General features: G+C 47.9%; 1 protein-coding gene across 5 annotated transcripts in view; it reads left to right on the top strand.

The window, feature by feature from the left end:
* Sgsm1 (small G protein signaling modulator 1) overlaps positions 1-20,429 on the top strand; it is a 78,358-nt gene that overhangs the window by 54,193 nt on the left and 3,736 nt on the right. For all 5 annotated transcript variants that reach the window (XM_046427282.2, XM_046427281.2, XM_046427278.2 and 2 more), the window contains 7 exons: positions 1,280-1,348; positions 3,488-4,078; positions 9,879-10,003; positions 11,578-11,660; positions 14,838-14,947; positions 17,520-17,616; positions 19,663-19,830. In XM_046427282.2, coding sequence (XP_046283238.1) covers positions 1,280-1,348; positions 3,488-4,078; positions 9,879-10,003; positions 11,578-11,660; positions 14,838-14,947; positions 17,520-17,616; positions 19,663-19,830 — 1,243 coding nt within the window. The remainder of the gene's footprint in view (positions 1-1,279; positions 1,349-3,487; positions 4,079-9,878; positions 10,004-11,577; positions 11,661-14,837; positions 14,948-17,519; positions 17,617-19,662; positions 19,831-20,429) is intronic.

Genomic DNA, 20,429 nt, shown 5'->3' with positions numbered 1-20,429 from the left:
ACAGAGGTCTGTGTACAGCTCCAGCAGGACAGTGCGGGATTGGGCTGGGTCGGGGCTCAGTGACAGGGCGCTTGCCTGGCATGTGTGAGGCACTGGGTTTGACTCTCAGCAGCGCATATAAATAAATGAATAAAATAAAGGTCCAGGGGCTGGGGTTGGGGCTCAGTGGTAGAGCGCCTGCCTCGCACATGTGCAGCCTTGGGTTCCATCCTCAGCACCACCTAAAAATAAATAAATAAATAAAAGTATTGTGTCCAACTACAACTAAGCAATAAATATTTTTAAAAAATTAAAAAATAAAGGTCCATCAACATCTAAAAAAAAAAAAAAACAAAGGCATGCATATCAAATGACTGGCACAGTGCCTGACTTCTGACTTCCATGTATTCAGCAAGTGCTTATCAAGTACCTACTGTGTGCCAGGTACTCTCAGGAATGTCCTGGAATGTCCAGAATGTCCCAGTAGCCAAGGCGGACATGTCACCCTTACATAACCACCAGCTGAACAGGTCAAAGCAGGAAAAAAGTGCTGTCCTCACCAGTGATGTGCCCTTCCTGCGGCCACAGAGCTGGCCTAACAACCAGCCACCCAAACCCAGTGACTTCAGCCACCAGCATGGGCCTCGTTAGCTTTGCTCACTAGTCCACAGGTCAGCCCAGCAGCTCGGCTCTGAGCATGCCTGGGTGGGGCTCTCTCTGAGGCCAGCTGCCAGTGGCTGGTCACCTGAAGCTGTTGATGTAGGTTGGGCATCTCACCTGTGTGAGGGACTCGGCTCTGCTCCTGTGCCTCGCCCTCCAGCAGGCTAGCCTGGCATGCTGTCCTGGGAACGCAGATGCTGAGGGACAGAAGCACGTGTGATCTGAGTCTCTGCTCTGCCGAGGTTGCTAGCGTCCCTTGAGGGAAGCAATCCACGAGGCGGGGACTGTGAGGTTACAGGGCAAAGCCTTGTGTAGAGGGAGCTGGTAAAAAATGGAGCGTCAATCCAGCCAGTCATTCTGAGTTGAACCAAAACGTTAGCCAAAGTCTCAAGTTCCACAGAGCAGTTGGGGGTGGGTGCTCTCGTGGCAGAGGAGGAGGGGTGGGGATGCGGAGACCCAAGTCATCTCTGAGGCGACTCTGGGGAGCAGGGATGCCACCTCCCTCGTCTTACAGCTGGGAAGCTGATGTCTCCAGGGGTGACATCTCCTAACCAGGGACAGCCAGGGACCAAGCCTCCTGGCTCCGGCCCAGCAGCCCCCCCGAGCCTCACCCGCTCTTCTGACGCCCCTTTCCTCTCAGTCTTCCCAGAGCTGCAGTTCCGGCCGCCAGAACATCCGCCTGCAGAGCGACTCCAGCAGCAGCACACAGGTGACCTTCCAGAGGCCCTGCCCCCTCCCGCCCACACCCCGCCATGTCCCCCAGGGTAGCGGGCATTGGATGGCCACCATCTACGGGTCCCTCTTTGGTTTGTGTTTTAGCATTTTTATGTGTGTGTGTGTGTGTGTGTGTGTGTGTGTGCGCGCGCGCGCGCGTGCATTTTTGTTTTATTAGTCCTCCATGACGGTAAATGTACTCTGACATATCATACATACATGGAGTATAGAACACTGAATCCCATCTCTCTCGATATTTTCTTTAATATTATTATTATTCTCACTCTTCTGGTCATACATGAGGTAGAGTAACCCTGGTCGTGTGATCATATGTGCATATAAGGATAGTAATGTCCGACTCATGCCACCGTCTTCCCCACTCCCCTCCCCTCCCTTCATTCCCCTGGGTCTAATCCAACGGACTTCTATTCTTCCCTGCTGTGTTTTAGCTTTTTATTCTAGCATTCAAAATGCACCTTTTAGCGACACAACTAATACAGTTGTCCCTTGGTATCCAGGGGACTTGTTTGAGGAGCCCCCATGAATACCAAACTCCAGGGATGTGCAGATCCTATGTAAAATGGTGCAGTATTTGCACACAACCTTTGCACAGCCTTCTGTATACTCGAGATGACTTAGAGTCCCCAACACAATGTAAATGCTATTGAAATACTAGCTATATTGAATTTTTTAGGGATAATGACAAGGAATTATTCACATACAAAGAATTATACACACATCCAGCACATATGCGGTCTTTTTTTTTTTCCCAAATATTCTCAATATGCAGCTGGTTGAATCTGTGGATGTGGAATCTGGGGATAATGGGAGACCGACTCCATATGAATCCATTCTCCAGGCAGAACATTAAAACACTGCAGAGAAAGCCAAACTTGCTTCTGTCTTCCATCATCCCCCTGCCTGCCTTGAAAATAACCATCAACAGCCCACTGTGCTCTTCACAACTGAAATATGCAGATAACATGTAGCAGCATTTGGTAGTTTTTAAATTTTTCTACCTAAATGCGATTGTATATATTCCTTGTTGACTTTCTGTTAAACTAGATGAAAACACTTGATTCTATCTCTCTCAATATTAAAGAAAAAGCAAGTTGCAAAGAAAGGTACAGAGGCTGACAACTTTTGTGTAGAAGGGGAAATGTGGATACATGTATGCAATCACATTCATTTTCAAATACAGTGGAAAGAGAAACCAGAACTACCCAAAGTGCTTACCCAGGAGAGAGGAGTGGGGGATGGGGGGGGGGGGCGGGGAGCTGTGAGTCCCTGAGGTTGGTTTTCTCATTTCGACTTTGGAATCAAAAAGTTCTAATTTTGACTCTGGGGTTAGATAAACTTTTATACACTGAATGAAAAAGAAATTTTAAAAAAACTAAGCAACATACAGAATTAACCATAAATCAAGTCATTAGAGAGAAGAAATACTGCAAATGACTTTGGAATGCGGTCTGTGGTCTTTTACTGTCTGTCCTTAGGCCATAAAGACACAAAGAATCACCAATATGTCTTTAAAATGAATTCCACAGATAATTTCATGTGATATGTTTTTTAGCCTGTTCCTGACATTCACTAATAGTTTAGTTTTTTAAAAAGCTCATGGTGAGCCAGGCACAATGGCACACGCCTATTTATATCTCACCATCTCCAGCAGCTGAGGCAGGAGGATTGCAAGTTCAAAACCTGCCTCGGCAACTAAGAGAGGCCCTATGCAACTCAGAGAGACCCCGTCTCTAAATAAAATATATAAAAAATAGCTGGGGACGTGGCTCAGTAGTTAAGCACCCCTGAGTTCAATTCCCAGTACAAAAAAAAGAAAAAAAGAATTCATGGTGAAAGTCTATATGATGCATTACAGTTCCCTGGTAGCCCTCTTCAGAGGGCTGTAATGCTTTCTTGTTATTTCTGAATTATTCATGCATATATAAGCGTGTATCACTTACTTGTTACAAATGGAGCACAAAATACACTTTTCCCGCTGTATAGTATTCCAGTGCATGCAAATTCCATCCTGAAACCAATCCCCAGTTGTTGAGTATCAGATTGCTGCTGGACAGTGTCGCCATGGACACCCAGCTGTCCTGTTCACCTCTGTCCCTGTTCACCTTCTGCTCAGGTGTTTGAGTCCGTGGATGAGGCAGAGCAGGTGGAAGGAGAAGGCCGACTGGAGGAGAAACAACCCAAGGTCCACAACGGGAACCTAGAAAACGGCCCGTGCTCCCCAGACTCTGGCCATCCATCTTCCCACAACTTCTCCTCTGGCCTCTCGGAGCACTCGGAGCCCAGCCTCAGCACCGAAGACAGCATCCTGGACGCCCAGCGGAGCGTGCCCCCGGCCCTTCCACCTGGGGACAGCAGCGTGGACGACGGGCAGAGCAGCGAGGCCACCACCTCAAGGGACGAGGCCCCTCGCGAGGAGCTGGCAGTGCAGGACCGATTGGAGAGCGACAGCCTGGCCAATGGGAGCCTGGACGAGTTCATGTCCATCGCCGGCAGCATGGACGTGGCCCTGCCCGAGAAGGACGGTGCGGCAGGGGAGGGCTGGCGGGGCTGCAAGGCCGAGAAGCGCAGCCAGGCGGACAGCGAGGACAACCTCTCGGAGGAGCCCGAGATGGAGAGCCTCTTCCCCGCCCTGGCTTCCCTGGTCGTGACCACTTCTGCCAACAATGAGGCGTCCCCCGTGTCGTCCAGCGGCGTCACCTACTCCGTAAGTCACCAGGACTCTCCTCCATCCCGCTGCAGGGGTGGGGCAGAGAGACCCAGCCCTAGAGCTGCGGCTGCTTGGTTTCCTTTCCCCGTCACCGTCACCGGGATTCACTGCACACACCCGGGTTGGGAGAGAGGAGGATCCCTAATCTAAAAACCCAGACTCCAAAGTGCCCAAGCTCAGTGGCCAGAACCTGTTATTCCAGCTGCTTGGGAGGCTGAGGCAGGAGGATCCCTGAGCCCATGAGCTGGAGGCCATCCTGGGGAGCAGAGCAAGACCCTGTCTTCAAAAACAAAACAGAATCTATTCAGCAGAGGACTCCATACCCCAAAACCAGTTACCAACTTAATCCAACAAACAGAAAACTCCACATCTGACCTCGTGGGATGGGCTGCAGTCAGAAGGCACAAAGTTATTCAAAATACTGTAGAAAATTACCTTCGGGGCAGGGGGAGAGGTGCACATGAAGCATAAGTGGATTCATGTGTAGACACAGGTCCTGTCCCACCATATCTCATCAGGTACAGATATAGACATAGATATAGATGTGTCCCCAAAGCCTAAGCATCCCCAAACACCCCTGGTCCAGAGATTTCAACCAGGGGATGCCCCATCATGGGGGACTGGGGGACACAGGCTTCACAGTGGGCACTCCCAGGCTCAGACCCCAGCTTTAGCAAATCCCTTGAGCGCTCCTGCGCCTCGGTCTCCCTATCTGCCTGGCACCTTCTTGAGTTATTTTCAGTTCATACTCTGAAGTGCTGGGTGTGTGGCACACAGTGAGCACATCCGCAGCAGCTCCACAGTCACCTTCATGCTTTTGACTAAGGTCTGACATCCTTTAAATGTGCCAATAAATCCAGGCCAGAAGACATCATCTGAAAGGAAGATGTTCCAAGCCACCCCTGGTGTACACATTTCTTTAAAAGATTTCTTTTTCCTATTAAAGATGTGCAAGCCCATAATTTAAAGGGTCAAACATCTGGACGAAGCTAGCTATGAAAACCAGATGTTGGGCTGGGCTCAGTGGTGCACCTGTAGTCCCAGTTGCTCGGGAGGCTGAGGCAGGAGGATCACTCCAGCCTATGAGTTGGAGACCAGCCTGTGCAACGTAGGGAGACCCTGCCTCTTAAAAAAGGAAAGAAAAGGAAAAAAGAAAGGAAGAAAAAGAACAGAACCATGAGCTCGCCCCTCCTCCCCATCAGTCCTCCCCAGGGCGACCATCTTACTTATTGTGCCCTGATGTCTGATTCCACCCCATAGCTCAAACACACTTGTATTATTGCTGTTTGATCTTTTTTTCCCCCAGTTTTAGACATTACCAGTGACCCCCATTATGGAAGCAGATTTTTGGCTCCCACGTCCTTCTCCACCCCAGACCTGTCACTTCACAAGGGACACTAGCCACACCCATCTTTCCAGCACAGCTACATAATGATCTTGGTTAAATGGTCACTCAGGTTCACAGGATCCTAGGTGTCTCCTCTGGGCCATGAAGTCAGCTGTGTTGACTTTTTTTGCAGAAGAAAAAAAATGTCCTGGATGTGTCTTCATTTGTTTGCTTCCTTTCCTTAGTTTCTTGAATATTTATCACCAATTCACTGCCCCAAATCCTTGCCAGGTTTCTGGATCCCTCCAACATTCAGACTCGGCAGGCTCTGTGTGTGTTCTGTGTGTCTGGAGAGTTCAGCCTGTACCTGAGGCAGGTGTGTCCCCAACCTTCCTCCTGCCCCTGCTCCAGGTCCCTTCCACCTCACTCCAGCCTCTGGCCCCCAGTTTCCCTTCTTCTAACTTGACACCCTTGTTTGGGTGGGGCTCATGCCTCAGTGGCTGTCCCCCATTTGGCTTTTCTTGCCTTCTTACGTGGCGGGCCCCTGGCCTGGGGTCCCCGTCTCCGTGTGAAGTGCCTTCCTGAGCAGATGGGCCTCCGTTCATCTGGAGTGAGGCTCATGTGGCCCTCGATCTTGAAGATATTTGTACTGAATATGCGACTCCAGATCACAGTGATTTTTCCTCAGTACAGATGGTCCTCAATTTAGAATGGTTTGATTTATGACTTTTGAAGCTCACAGTGGATTTTTGTCCTGGGCTAGTAGTATGTAGTATGATCTTTTCTCTTGATTGCTGGACAGCGGCAGTGACCACAGCTGGCAGTCAGCAGCACCATCATAAGGACAAAACACCCCCATACTGCAGAGCGCACTGTGCAGTGAAGCCCTGCAGCGCTCCTTATGACACAGGGGTCAGGCCTCAGCCCCATCCTAAGTCAGGACACCTCTGGGCTTTGAAGACACTGTTGCACTTTCTTCCAGTTGCCTTCGCTACTGTTAGCAAGTCAGGGAGCTGACTGTCATCTCTGCAAAGACAACCTCCGTCCTTCTCTAAGATTCTCTTTCAATGTGTTGTCACTGTGTGCCATTATGTGACTAAGTGTAGCTGTCTTTTTCTATTTCCCAGCCAGAGTCTGTGTATGCATCTGTGAATTGATGTCTTTAGTTAGTTCTGGAAAATTCTCCTCTAGTATTCATTCGGCTGTTGTTCCCCGTTTTCTGTCTCGTCTGTAGCCTTTGGACCTCCTCACACTCTCCTCTGTGTCTGTTACTGCTCTTTCATTTGACCCTTCTCTGTCTCTCTGCTGAATCCTGGACTTTCTTCCGATCTCTTTTGAATTTACTGATTCTCTTCCAGAGTGTTGGGCTGGGGCTGGGGCTCAGCGGTAGAGCACTCACCTAGCACATGTGAGGCCCTGGGTCCAATCCTCAGCACTACATAAAAAACTAAATAAATAAAATAAATGTATAAAAAATGATAATTATTTACTACTTATTTAAAAACAAAATAAAAGAGTGTCAGATTTTCGGTTAAAGCTATAGCTCAGGATTATGTACTCCTGCAATCCCAGCGGCTTGCAAGGCTGAGGCAGGAGGATCATGACTTCAAAGCCGGCCTCAGCAACCTAGCAAGGCACAAAGCAACTCAGCAACCCTGTCTCAAAATAAAAAATAAGGTCTAGGGATGTGGCTCAGTGGTTAAGGGCCTCTGGGTTCAATCCCTGGTACAAAAAAAAAAAAAAAAAGATGCAGCTTAGTGGTAGAGCCCTTGCCTAGCATGCACAAGGCCCTGGGTTTGAGCCCCAGGAACGAACACACACACACAGACACACAGTCTAATTTTTTGTTACATGTCTCTAATGAGTGTTTAATGTTTTTTTAAAGTTTCACTTGAATTTTTTCATATATGCTGTGACTGTTTGATTATTTTATAGAGTTGCTATTTCTTTGACCTCTTATTTCTTTAAATATATTAAAAACTTATTTTATCCTCTGTCCCTGATGCTTCCAGTAACAGAGGCTCTTTTGGTTCTAATTCTGTCATCTTGTGTTCATGCCAGCTGTTATTTGGGGGTCCTCTTTCTCTGAGCATCTTGTGGTGTTTGAACATACGCTTGTGTTTCATGGAGTGTTATCTGTTGAGGCCTAGGTGAAAGGTTGATTCCTTCCTTTGCCTCATCCCAGTCCCAGAGGCCTAACAAATCTGAGATAACTTTAAATTCTCCAGTCTTTCAGACCACCCAGGCAGTGGGAATTGGGTTAGAAACCTACATGAGTTATAAACTTGATTTGGGGCTTAATTATCCAGGGAGATAGCTTTTACACTGAATTTGGCATCTGTGTTCAAAGGGCAATCAAGCAGTTACGTTCAGGCCCCAGAAGGTGAGCAAGCTATTTCATAGGTTTCCCTTACTGAGGCTGTGGCTCTTTGGGGTGCTGTGTTGCTGTGGAAGGTCTTTTTTTTTTTTTTTATTGGTTGTTCAAAACATTACAAAGCTCTTGACATGTCATATTTCATACATTAGATTCAAGTTGGTTATGAACTCCCAATTTTACCCCAAATAGAGATTGCAGAATCACATCGGTTACACATCCACATTTTTACATAATGCCCTATTAGTAACTGTTGTATTCTGCTACCTTTCCTATCCTCTACCATCCCCCCTCCCTCCCCTCCCATCTTCTCTCTCTACCCCATCCACTGTAATTCATATCTCTCCTTGTTTATTTTCCCATTCCCCTCACAACCTCTTATATGTAATTTTGTATAACAATGAGGGTCTCCCTCCATTACCATGCAATTTCCCTTTTCTCTCCCTTTCCCTCCCACCTCATGTCTCTGTTTAATGTTAATCTTTTCTTCCTGCTCTTCCTCCCTGCTCTGTTCTTAGTTGTTCTCATTATATCAAAGAAGATATTTGGTATTTGTTTTTTAGGGATTGGCTAGCTTCACTTAGCATAATCTGCTCTAATGCCATCCATTTCCCTGCAAATTCCATGATTTTGTCATTTTTTAGTGCTGCGTAATACTCCATGGTGTATAAATGCCATATTTTTTTTATCCATTCATCTATTGAAGGGCATCTGGGTTGGTTTTACAGTCTAGCAATTGTGAATTGTGCTGCTATGAATATCGATGTGGCAGTATCCCTGTAGTACGCTCTTTTAAGGTCTTCAGGGAATAGTCCGAGAAGGGCAATAGCTGGGTCAAATGGTGGTTCCTGAACAGACACTTCTCAGAGGAGGACATACAATCAATCAACAAGTACATGAAAAAATGCTCACCATCTCTAGCAGTCAGAGAAATGCAAATCAAAACCACCCTAAGATACCATCTCACTCCAGTAAGATTGGCAGCCATTATGAAGTCAAACAACAACAACTCCTGGCGAGGATGTGGCGAAAAGGGTACTCTTGTACATTGCTGGTGGGACTGCAAACTGGTGCAGCCAATTTGGAAAGCAGTATGGAGATTCCTGGGAAAGCTGGGAACGGAAGGTCTCTTACTAGGACTCACCTTGGCAAGGGCTATAGATGATTGAATCCAAGCCTGATTTCTCTGGTTTGGCAGCTACCCTCAAGGCAAAGCCAGTTTTAGTATTTTCTTGTTTTTCTAGTTGTTTTCTTGTTTTGTTTTATATTATTTTGGGGGGTTTTTTGTTTGTTTGGTTGTTTGTTTGTTTGTTTGTTTTGGTACCAGGAATTGAACTCAGGGGCACTAGGCCACTGAGCCACATCCCCAGCCCTGTTTTGCATTTTATTTAGAGACAGGGTCTCACTGAGTTGCTTAGGGCCTCGCTGTTGCTGAGGCTGGCTTTGAACTCATGATCCTCCTGCCTCAGCCTCCTGAGCTGCTGGGATGACAGGCGTGTCCTACTGGGCCCTGCTCTAGTTCGTTTTTGATCCTGAATTCTCCTTCCTTTCTTGCTGATTATTGAGCCATTACATCAGTCTATGACCACAGGATCTGGTCTAATACGGTACCAGACTTGGACCGGGGTTCAGTTCCTTCACCCTTCTGCAGTTTTCTGTGGGGGGGGGGGGGGCACTTCCAGCTAAACTCCAAGTCTTGTTTGTTTTGTCTTGTTTTGGTTGAAATTTTAGTTTAGATGGACACCATACCTTCATTTATTTATTTTTATGTGTTGCTGAGGAACCAACCAGGGCCTCACACCTGCTAGACAAGCGCTCTAGCACTGGGCTACAACCCCAGCCCAAGTCTTGATTTTTTTTTTAGTAAAATGGGGATAATGATTTTGTGCATTTCGTGAAATTGTTTTATTTTAAAAGGAACAGAACATACAAACTCAAAGAGGCTTTCCCAGAAAGTGTGCAAATAAACCCCAGCTGGCCCTGGCAGGAGATCTTCTCTTCCCTGTCCACAGGAAAGGGTCAGGAGGAGGAAAGGGGTCCTGCCCCCCAGTGGGGAGTTTGGGGATAATCTCTTTTCTTCTCCTGGGCACCCACAGCCGGAGCTGCTGGACCTGTACACCGTGAATCTGCACCGCATTGAGAAGGACGTGCAGAGGTGTGACCGCAACTACTGGTACTTCACACCCGCCAACTTGGAGAAGCTGCGCAACATCATGTGCAGGTGGTGTCCTGGGAGACCTGGGGGAGGGGCGTGGCAGGGGGACCCCGTGGGGCTATGGTGAGCCCAGGTGGAACTTCGGTCAGCCTCTGAAGCTGGTCTGTTTTTAACCCACACTGACAATTAAATAACAACAGTAATGATAAAAGAGAGTGATTATTGAGTGCTTACTGTATACCAGGCACTGTCCCAAGACCCCTACTATCCTCAGCTCATTTATTCCTTCAACAGCTCAATGGAGTAATTATTATGCCCTGTGACAGGATATGGAGACTCAGAGGGGGCCACCCGGTGCTCAGTGTCCTCACTGGACCACAACTCAGGGGGACTCACAGCCACATCTCTATCTAAAATCTGTCCTTTTCTTTCTTTTAAGCCAAGATCTAAGGCTACTTATTTCTGTTCATTAAAAATTATTATTGGCATCTCTTAAGAAGTAAAACTGGCCCAGGCATATTAAAAATCTGCAGCAATTAAGGATGTCAGAAGGTCCTAAGATGCAAAGAGAAACTTCCTCGTCTCTGCCTGTCAGTGACACTCCCGCAGAAGTAATACCAGCTAGCCACGTGGCAAATATCTTCCATAGCCACATAGATGGTGTTTAATGATCATATAATCTTATGTCATATTCTGTGCACTGCAATATGAGTGTGTATTACATGATATGATGTATTTTAAAGTTTTCAACTGAATGACAGATGTTATATTTAAATGAGAAAAGTGCTGGGGAGGAGGAAGAATAGACTGACTTTTTCTGGTTATGAGCTTAGGGAGAGGTCATGGGGAGCCTCACAGAGGTGGGGACTCTCCAGAGAGACTTGGAGAAAATTTTTTTAAAATGACTGAAGAAACCACTGACCATGGAGTTTAAGGTCACATACCCTCAAATGAGGCTTCCTGGGTCCAGAAACTGCCTCCGCCCCCCACCATTAGGTCTGTGACTCTGGGGAAAGCACTTACCTGTCCATGCCTCAGTCTCCTCATCTGTGAAGAGTGGTAATGATGATATTTATTTTATATGAGTATCTTACATGATTATCATAATTTGTATGATTATCTTGAAATATATAAATATATATCTTTTAAGATATATGATTATCTTAAAAGATACGGTAAATGTGTATCAGGCTAAGTATATAGTAAATACTCAGAAAATACGAGCTCTTATTAATAAGAGGCTGATCAGAGTTTCTGAAAGCGGGACCCCCTAGGGCAAAGGTGCAGGGACGTAACCGTGTGGTTTGTCTGTGGGGAGGGAGACCCCCTGCGTGGCTGGGGAGGAAGAGGCACTGGAGGTGCTGCGTGGGGCTCTGAGATGAATTGGGAGGCGCTGAGTCCTGTACCCCAGTAAAGGAGTCTGGATGTCACCCCACCCAATAGCACCCTTATGAAGGCTTCTGAGCATGCAGTGACCCCCTTGAGCAGGACATTGGGAGGGCCATCCAGGTGGCTGTGCCCAGGTGTCTGGGGAGTGTGAGACAGGATGGGCATGCAGGTGTCGGGCTGAGGGCGCCATCTAGGGGAGGGGTGACAGGAGGTGGCTGATGGCGGTATCGCTGGCCCCTCTTCCCTCGTAGCTACATCTGGCAGCACATTGAGATCGGCTATGTCCAGGGCATGTGTGACCTTCTGGCTCCGCTGCTGGTCATCCTGGATGATGGTGAGTGGGTCCCCTCTGCTGTAGACTCGGGGGTCAGATCCTTCCCACTGCAGGGAAGGGAGCGACCCTCACTCAGTGGGTCCATGGAATGAGCAGGGCAGGGGCTCAGGAGACCTGTCTGGGCACCACATCAGGGTCCTAGTGAACAGAGTCCTCCTGCGCCAGGTGTCCAACACCGAGACCCAGCCAGGCCTTTGCTAGCTACCGACTGTACAGACGTGAGTGACAGCAGAGAAGAACCAGGCCCAGGTGGCTTAACTGTGAGCGCTACCAGATATTCAGGAAAGATTTAACACAACTTCTTCACAGACTCTTCCAGGAAAAAAAAGGAAAGGAAATGAGCCAGGCCCAAGTTCAATGCCTAGTATCAGGAAGGGAGGAAGGGAGGAAGGGAGGAAGGGAGGAAGGCATCCCAACTCATCTGGGAGGCAGCCCTCGGATAAGTGCTGAGCTCCTCATCACCACCCCGACGCCCACACCAGACACAGCCATCACAGGAAGGCTGCATCCCAATATCTTTCATGGATATGAATGCAGAAATCCTCCACAAAATACCAACAGGCTAATTCCAACAAGATATAGTAAGTGAAGTGTTTCATTTTGTTTTGTTTTTATGATGCTAGGGTTTTGAGTCCAGGGCCTCACACATGCTGGGCAAGTGCTCTAACACTAAACTAGGCCCCCAACAAGAAATAAAAAGGATTACAGTCCATGACCGGGTGGGATTTACCCCAGGGATGCCAAGGGGTTCAACATACAAAATAATAAGCACTCTTCACTACATCAATAAAATTACAGGCAAAAAAAAGTTCATCTTAATAGACACAGAAAAACATGATATAACCAACACCTTTCATGATAAAAACACTCAATGAACTAGGAACAGAAGGGAACTTGACATGACAAGCAATATCTATGGAAAACCCACCGTCAACATCAAACTCAGTGGGAAAGACTGAGCACGTTCCCCTTGGGTCTGGAACAAGATAAAGATGTCTGCTTTCTCCACTGTGGTTCCAGCACGGGCAGGTCAGGAAGGAAGAGAAACCACTGGAGAGGAAGCAGAACTGAGTTCCCAGTTGGCATGACTTTCCTGTAGAAAATTGTACTGAATAAAAAAATATATTAGAACTAATAAATACATCGATTTTGCAGGATATGAGATCAATAAACCAAAGTCTATAGTGTTTCCATTCAGCCTCCAGAGCTGGTCTTATTTTAACTGATGATTAAATCACAACAACAGGGATGATAACAGAGTGGAATTTGGAACAAGCAATTCCAAAATGAAATGAAGAAAATAGTCCCATTTGCAATAGCATCTATGACACAGGACACTTAGGAACACATATAACGGAAGGGTAAGGAAGGTGCCCTGAAAACTAGAAAACATTCTTGGAAGAAATGGAAGAAAACCTAAATTATAAAAAGACATCCACGTTCATGGGCTTGAAGACAGAACTGCTAAAAGGTGGCATTGGCCGCAACATCCCAGCACCACGGAAGAAAGGGAGGGAGGGAGGGAGTCCCCACTCTTAGGCACGGACCTCATGTAGTGACTCCCTCCCAAAGACCCAGTGTGAGAGGGGGTGGGGCTGGAAATGAGAGGAACGTCACAGTGGCGCAACACAGGGTTAGACATTCCCTCTGCAGAGTGACCAGGGCCCACGTCATGTGTCATAAGTCGTGTTCACAATGTGTATCCTGGACAGGATTCAATTAAAATGCCCTTTATCTTTGAGATCTTCCTCCCAAAATCCATAACCTCATCTCACACCAAATTCTCCTGCTCGTAATGGAACATCCTATAAAAATAATACCTGACCAGGACCCTTCAGGACTGTCGAGGACATCAAAAACAAGAAAGCCTGAGAAACTCAGGAGCCCAGAGGAACCTAAGGAGACACGCCAGCTGTGTGTGATGGGCCAGACAGCTGGGGTCCTTCAACAGAGAAAGCACAATAGGTGACTGCTGAGGAAACCAGAATACGGACAGAATCCAGTTAATGACGTATGGGTTTTAGTTCATTAGCTATAACAAATGAGCTGTGCTCCCGCAAAGATATTAATAACAGAGGAAACTGGGTGTGGTCCATGTGAGAAAACTCTGCTGTCTTCTCAGTTTTTCTATAAATCTAAACTGTTGTAAAAATAAAGTCTTAAGCAGGGCATAGGGGTGCCTGCCTATAATCCCAGTGGCTCAGGAATCTGAGGCAAGTTTGAGGCCAGCCTCAGCAACTTAGTGAGACCCTAAGCAACTTATCCAGAATCATCTCAAAATAAAAAATAAAAATGGGCTGGGGATGTGGCACAGTGGTTAAGCACCCCTGTGTTGAATCCCTGGTTCCAATAAATAAATAAATCAGAGTGTTTAAACAATGAATGAAATCCCACTGTCCTTGGGAAATTTTCCAGTCTAGCATAGCTCTCCTCAAAATGATCAATTATTTAGCGAGAGAAAATAAAATCTACCATTTTTCAAATAAGTTTGTGACTCACTGGGTGGTATGAATCAGGTTTCTTTCTCTGCTACAGGACTTCTCAGAGCCTTTACTTTTTAAATATATGAATGCATGGGTATTCTAAGCAGCAGATAATCTGAGCAGCATTTTCCAAAGTAATTTGAAACTCTGCATGTTGTCTATAAAAGCCCTTCCGATACTCAGAGTTGGTGCTTGAGGACAGTGGTTCTCAGACTTGGAATTTCCAGTGGAACTTCTAGTTGTAGTTGAACACAATACTTTTATTTTAATGTGGTGCTGAGGATTGAACCCAGGGCCTCGCACATGCTAGGCGAGAGTCTACCGCTGAGCCACAGCCACAGCCCCTCCAGTAGAATTTCAAAAAAGGAAAAAATAAATGGTACAAACAAAACACTGCCAACTTTTTACTGGAGCAAATAGAGGCCTTTTGCAAAGAGCCTTGGCTACACCATCATTTCCTAAACAAGGGTGCCAAGAGCTCCTGGGTGAGAAGCACACGATTCCCCTCAGGTTGGAGAGCTTCCCTTGGAACCCAATCCAGCGGGCCTTCCCCGGTCCCCATGTCCCCCCCCCCCCCCCCCCCCCCCGGCTGTGGACGCTCTGACCCAGCCCTGGGCTTAGCACTTCCCCCGGGGAGCTGGGGGCCTCGGGCAGTGGTACCACTAACATTTGTCCCTCGCACGCTGTGCCCCAGAGGCCCTGGCCTTCAGCTGCTTCACAGAGCTCATGAAGAGGATGAACCAGAACTTTCCCCACGGAGGCGCCATGGACACGCACTTTGCCAACATGAGGTCGCTGATCCAGGTATGACCGGCATCTAGTCCTGCTTCCAGCTCTTTGGGGACCAGTAGGTATCGCTCCATGACTTAGGATTGAGCAACTTGGGGTCAAGGTGCATTTGAACCCTATTTCTGCTTCTCACTGGCTAGAAAATCTAGGCTTTTATCTTTCTGGGCCTCAGTTTCCTCATCTGGAAAATAGGTTATTTTCCCATTTATATGATTCCCAATGAATTGTTACAGTTATGGAAATGAAATAAAGTAATGCATTTATAGTACTGAGCACAGGGCCTGCAGGGTCCCTGACCAGCAGCAGGAGTGTCACCTAGTAACTTGTTAGAAATGCAGGTCAGTCTTACCTCCCTCTGCCCCCCTGACTCAGAGACATGGAGCTGAGCCCGACAGTCTGTGTCATATGAACCCCTCAGTGACTCCGTGCAAGCTGAAGTGTGCAGGTGCTATGAAAAATGCCAGCCCTTCAGCACCCACCATCTGCTCCCAGAAGAATTGAGACATTCGCTACTTTGAGTGGAAGTAATGGAAATGTATCAGCCTTAGCAAATGACAGGGAAATGTCACTACCTGGGCACCTTCAATGACATTGCAGCAGTGATCAAGTTAATCCTGAGTACTTTTTTGGTGAAGCTAAAAAATGTCACCAAATATTTTAGACATAAGAGAAATGATGATACGATGAGTGTCCAAAGCATTTACCATAGATTTCCAGCCCTCATGTGTCCCTGTGGATGGCATGTCCTCATTCCTGTCCTCCTAGTGGTGACCCCTTTCTAGGATGTGAAGCTTGTAATTAAAAGACTTTCACAAAAATCCTCCTACTGTGTATGCACTGCCGTGGGGCTGCTTCCCCAGGGCTCATGTAAGGTGCAGGAATAGTCTTGACTGGCGTCGGTCTGGCAGCGTGTCTGTGCAGGGGGCAGGTCTGCTGCACTCCTCAAGGGTGCAGGTCACTGCCTCTTCCCTGAAACTCAGCTTCCACTCTAGGAGTCTCGCACATAGGCCCACGTCATTCGTAGCCCTTTTCCTGTTGGTGGACACTTAGTTTATTTCCATTTGTTTTGTTTTGTTTTGCTTTTGCTTTGGGGATTTGCAAGTTTGCTTTTGGCCTTTACAAATGGTGCTGTTAAGAAATTCTGTGCACATCTCCTCCTGCGTGCACAAGCTGTGCTGGGGCTTCATTGGACACGGCTAGATCATTCTCCAAAGCCATCAGTTGTCCCAAGAAGGTTTTTTTGTTTTGTGTGTGTGTGTGTGTGTGTGTGTGTGTTTCAGTCCTGGGGATCAAATCCAAGACCTTGCTCATGCTAAACAAGTACTACACTCCCAGGCATTTTTTGTTTTTTAAATCTTGAGACAGAGTCTCACTAAGTTGCTGAGGCTGACCTTGAACTTGCCCTAGATCTTCCTGCCTCCCTGGATCCTGAGCCTCCTGCCTTGTGCACTGCCACACCCAATAGTGAGATTCCTTGACCCACGTCACCCTTACCTGACCTGTCACACTTCTTCCTTTTGGCCAGTCTCCTGGGTGCACTTGCAGCAGTGTGTGGTGATGTCTGCAGCAGTGCAGCTGCAGCAAAATAACCAGGGGGTGACGAACAACTTGTGTATGTTGATACAGCAGGAGAGGGAGCCGTTTATTGCAGAACAGGAGCAGTATTTATACATTCCACACAGCTTATCTTAATTAGCATAAACTAGATACATCAGTCAACCAATCAGGAATCTCCACACTTAATGGCTTGCTGGTGTTATTTCACAAACCACTCCCTCTGGCATTTTGCCAGGCGCCATCCAGACTTGTTTACAGACTCTAACAGATGTCATCTGTGTTTTTCTGAACAGTTCCAAGGAAGATCCGTCCTTCTCCCTTTGGAGTCATTTGGGTCACTCTCTGTGGATTCCCTGTCCTAGTGCTGCTCGCTTTATTTGGGTGCCTTCTGCACCCTTAAGACTCCTGCAGCGCGTGCTGCCCTTCTCTTCCCACAGACTCTTTCAGAGCTGCTGTTCCTCTGAGCACAGTGTCTGATTCCCGCAGGTCTCTGCCCTCTGTTTTCTAACAGCCACGGTTTGTTGGTCCATTCATCTTTTGGTGGATGTCGGACTGGTTTCCATTGGCCGTTTTGAACAGTGCTGCTGTGCGGTCCATGGTCAGATTATTCCACGGACTGTTGAGGAGGACCTGCTGGATCGCGCGGCAGCTCTGTGTTTAACTTTTTGAGAAGCTGCCAAAATGTTCTCCACAGCAGCTGCCCCAGTTACCAGAGCAGTGGAGGGGGCTCCAGCTTCTCCTGATCCTCGCCAGCACTTGTTATTATCTGTCACTGATTGAGCCATCCCAGGGGTGTGAGGTGGCGTCTCCTGCGGTTTTCATTTGGCTAAAGATGCCAAGCGTGCTGTGTGTGCTCATGGCCACTTGGAAGTCTCTGGAGAAACGTCTACTCACAGTCTTTGTCCACTTAAACCCCACCTGGTTGCTGAGGGCTGTCTGGTGACAGCTTGTGCCGTCCTTGACCCAGCGGTCCCCTCTTGTTCCAACCTTTCTCTGGAACTGATACCACCGCTTTTTCTTCCTCTAACAGATCCTGGACTCGGAACTCTTTGAGCTGATGCATCAGAACGGGGACTACACCCATTTCTACTTCTGTTACCGCTGGTTCCTGCTGGACTTCAAACGAGGTACCCGCTTCAAACCAGGGCCTTGTCCCAGGCTTTCTGAGCAGGACCTCGGAGGAGGCGCTAGGGCAGAGGCGAGGCTGAGTGGGTGCTGGGCCAAGGCAGCAAAGGGATCAGCATGTTGGTCACTTGCACTGACAGCTTCTGCCACTTCTTTTTGCCTGACCTTGCAAACACACTGCATGGGGACTGGGACAGTCCCACTTCACAGATGGGAAAACTGAGGCTGAGGAAGATTTAATCCAGAACAAGGAAGAGCAGAGCCAGCCATCTGAGCCCATTCTCTCCACCCCCAGGGCCACCTCTTCTTCCACTCAGTGCTGCTTAGCAAAGACTCTCAAACCCACGGAATAGAGGGTGCTTTGTGCATGTGTCATACATGACTCAGAAGTGACGTCACTTCTAGATGCACGGCTGTTATGCACATTGGAGTGATATGATAATAAGAATGACTCACATTTGGAGGGGTTTACTAAGTGCCACCCACTTGGGTGTCTTATCTCTGTCTTTTACTCTCACCAGTATCAGCCCCCCCTACAGACGGGGCGAGAGGCAGGGAGAGAAGCAGCCCCCTGAGGCCCCAGAGCTGGACTGACAGCCAGTTAATGGGAAGCCTTGCTCCTTTTTGTCCCCAGACCATTAATAAGTGGAACTTATCTCAGAAATGCAGATTATTTACATATGAAAAGCACTCAGTGTAACACATGGTATCCATAGAGTAAGGGGGAAAAAGAACATGATCACTCAACACATGACATAGAAAAAGCATTTGGCAGTGAAACAAAAAAGCTTTTGACAAAATCTAATCCTTCAGGACAAACCAACCAACCAGGAGTAGAGGGGCTTCCACCAGAAAAATGGGAAGCCACAGTGACCCAGCTGCCATCACATGATGGTGAAGGGCCACAGCCCCCTGCAATGAGGAGCAGGACGTGGGTGTCCGCTCTGGTCCTGTCCACCCCGCACTCCCGGAAGTGCTGGCCACAGCAGCTATGCAGGCTGGGGCCAGGCTGCGGCTCAGTGGTAGGGTGCTTGCCTTGCATGAGCGGGGCCCTGGGTTCGATCCCCAGCACCACATAAAAAATAAAATAACAGTGTTGTGTCCTACAACTAAATAATTTTTTTTTAAAAAAGAGCAGTTAGACAAGAGGAAGAAAGAGCCTCCACACTGGAAAGGAAGAAGTAAAAAATCTTCTGTTTGCAGAAAACACAATTGTGTACAAAAAAAAGGATTCAGAAAACCCCAAGGAATCCACCCACACAGCTATTGGAACTAAAGACAAGCTCAGCAAGGTGGTAGGATACACATCAACGTGCAAAAATCAGTGGTATTTTTATACACTAGCAACAAAAAAATTTAAACTCAGAACAGACACATTAATAAAGCATCAGAAAGAATAAAATACTTAGGAATAAAATTTTATGGATTTTTTGTTTGTTTTGTTGTTTATTTTTTGTTGTTTTGGTTTGTTTTGTTTTTTGCTACTGTGGATTGAACCCAGGGTCTTAGCCACTGAGCCACATACCCAGCCCTTTTTATTTTTGAGACAAGGTCTCGGTAAGTGGCTTAGGGCCTCCGTTAAGTTGCTGAGGCTGGCCTCAAACTTGCTGTCCTCCTGCCTCAGCCTCCCGAGCCACTGGGATTATGACGTGCATCTACCCATGCAGTTTAAAGGAAGCCTTGGTCTTACCTACCCCTATCTTCCACCTCTTCAGTAACCTCAGGCAACAGCAAGCCCTGCCCTGTGCAGGCTGATGGGTAGCGGAGGGTGGGCCCTGGCAGGAGCCAGGGAGGGCACAGGTCCATGCCAATCAAACCTGCACCTGCTCGGTTCCTCCACTTGAGCTGGAAGAAACGCAGGAAGCTGTTCTACTGATGGGGGAAACTGAGGCTTCCCAGGGTCAAATGACAGGGTTGTGGGCTCCACGTCCTGCCTCACAGCCAGGACACAGGCCCAAGCCCAGCTGGCCCCGGATCCTCGGCAGGAAGGGCAGCCCTGTGAGCTCGTGGCTGACCTGTCATGAGTATGCATGTTGATGTCCCTGCAGAACTCATCTATGATGACGTCTTCGCCGTCTGGGAGACCATCTGGGCAGCCAAACACGTCTCGTCCGCCCACTACGTCCTGTTCATCGCGCTGGCTCTGGTGGAAGTCTACCGCGACATCATCCTGGAGAACAACATGGACTTCACGGACATCATCAAGTTCTTCAATGGTACCCTGTGGCGGGGTCATGTCGGGGGTGGGGTTGTCCAGAGGGAGGGGCCAAGGGAGTTGTGCACATTTTTACAGGGGATGTCCCAAAGGATGGGTTGACATCTTGTAATGCTGAGGTCGCATTTTTCTCAAGGACCTGGCAGAGGTTCCTGAGTGTTCAAATCAGGCTCAAGGGTAAAGCCCGGCTCTGCCAGTGACCAGCTGTACCCTGGGCGAGGCCCTTCCCCCTGTCTAAACATCCACTGCCTCATCTGTGAAATGGGGGGCTGCCATGTACAGGAAATGAGGAACAAGGGGGCAGCTGCATGGCATGAACCAGATACAGCCTTTGAAACCAGACACGTGCAGGGATTTGATTCCAGCTCTGCCCCTTGAGAGCTGTGTGACCTTGTCCAAGTGATTTCACGTCTGTGGGCCTCAGATTCTTCAGGGATAAAATGGTGCTAACATCTCCTCTGACACAGGGAGACCTTGAGGATTAAAGGAGACGATGGATAAGTCTCATCACATGGTCCCTGGCCCATGGAGGGGCCTGAAAAATGAAGCCATTGCTACTGTTATCACCATGCAGCTTAGCATGCATGAGGCCCTGAGAGT

The sequence above is a fragment of the Marmota monax genome, unplaced genomic scaffold (assembly GCF_021218885.2).
Source record: "Marmota monax isolate L192 unplaced genomic scaffold, Marmota_monax_Labrador192_F-V1.1 WCK01_AAM20220418_F8-fsc00177, whole genome shotgun sequence".
Taxonomy (NCBI): domain Eukaryota; kingdom Metazoa; phylum Chordata; class Mammalia; order Rodentia; family Sciuridae; genus Marmota; species Marmota monax.
This window is presented reverse-complemented; position numbering and strand designations above follow the sequence as displayed.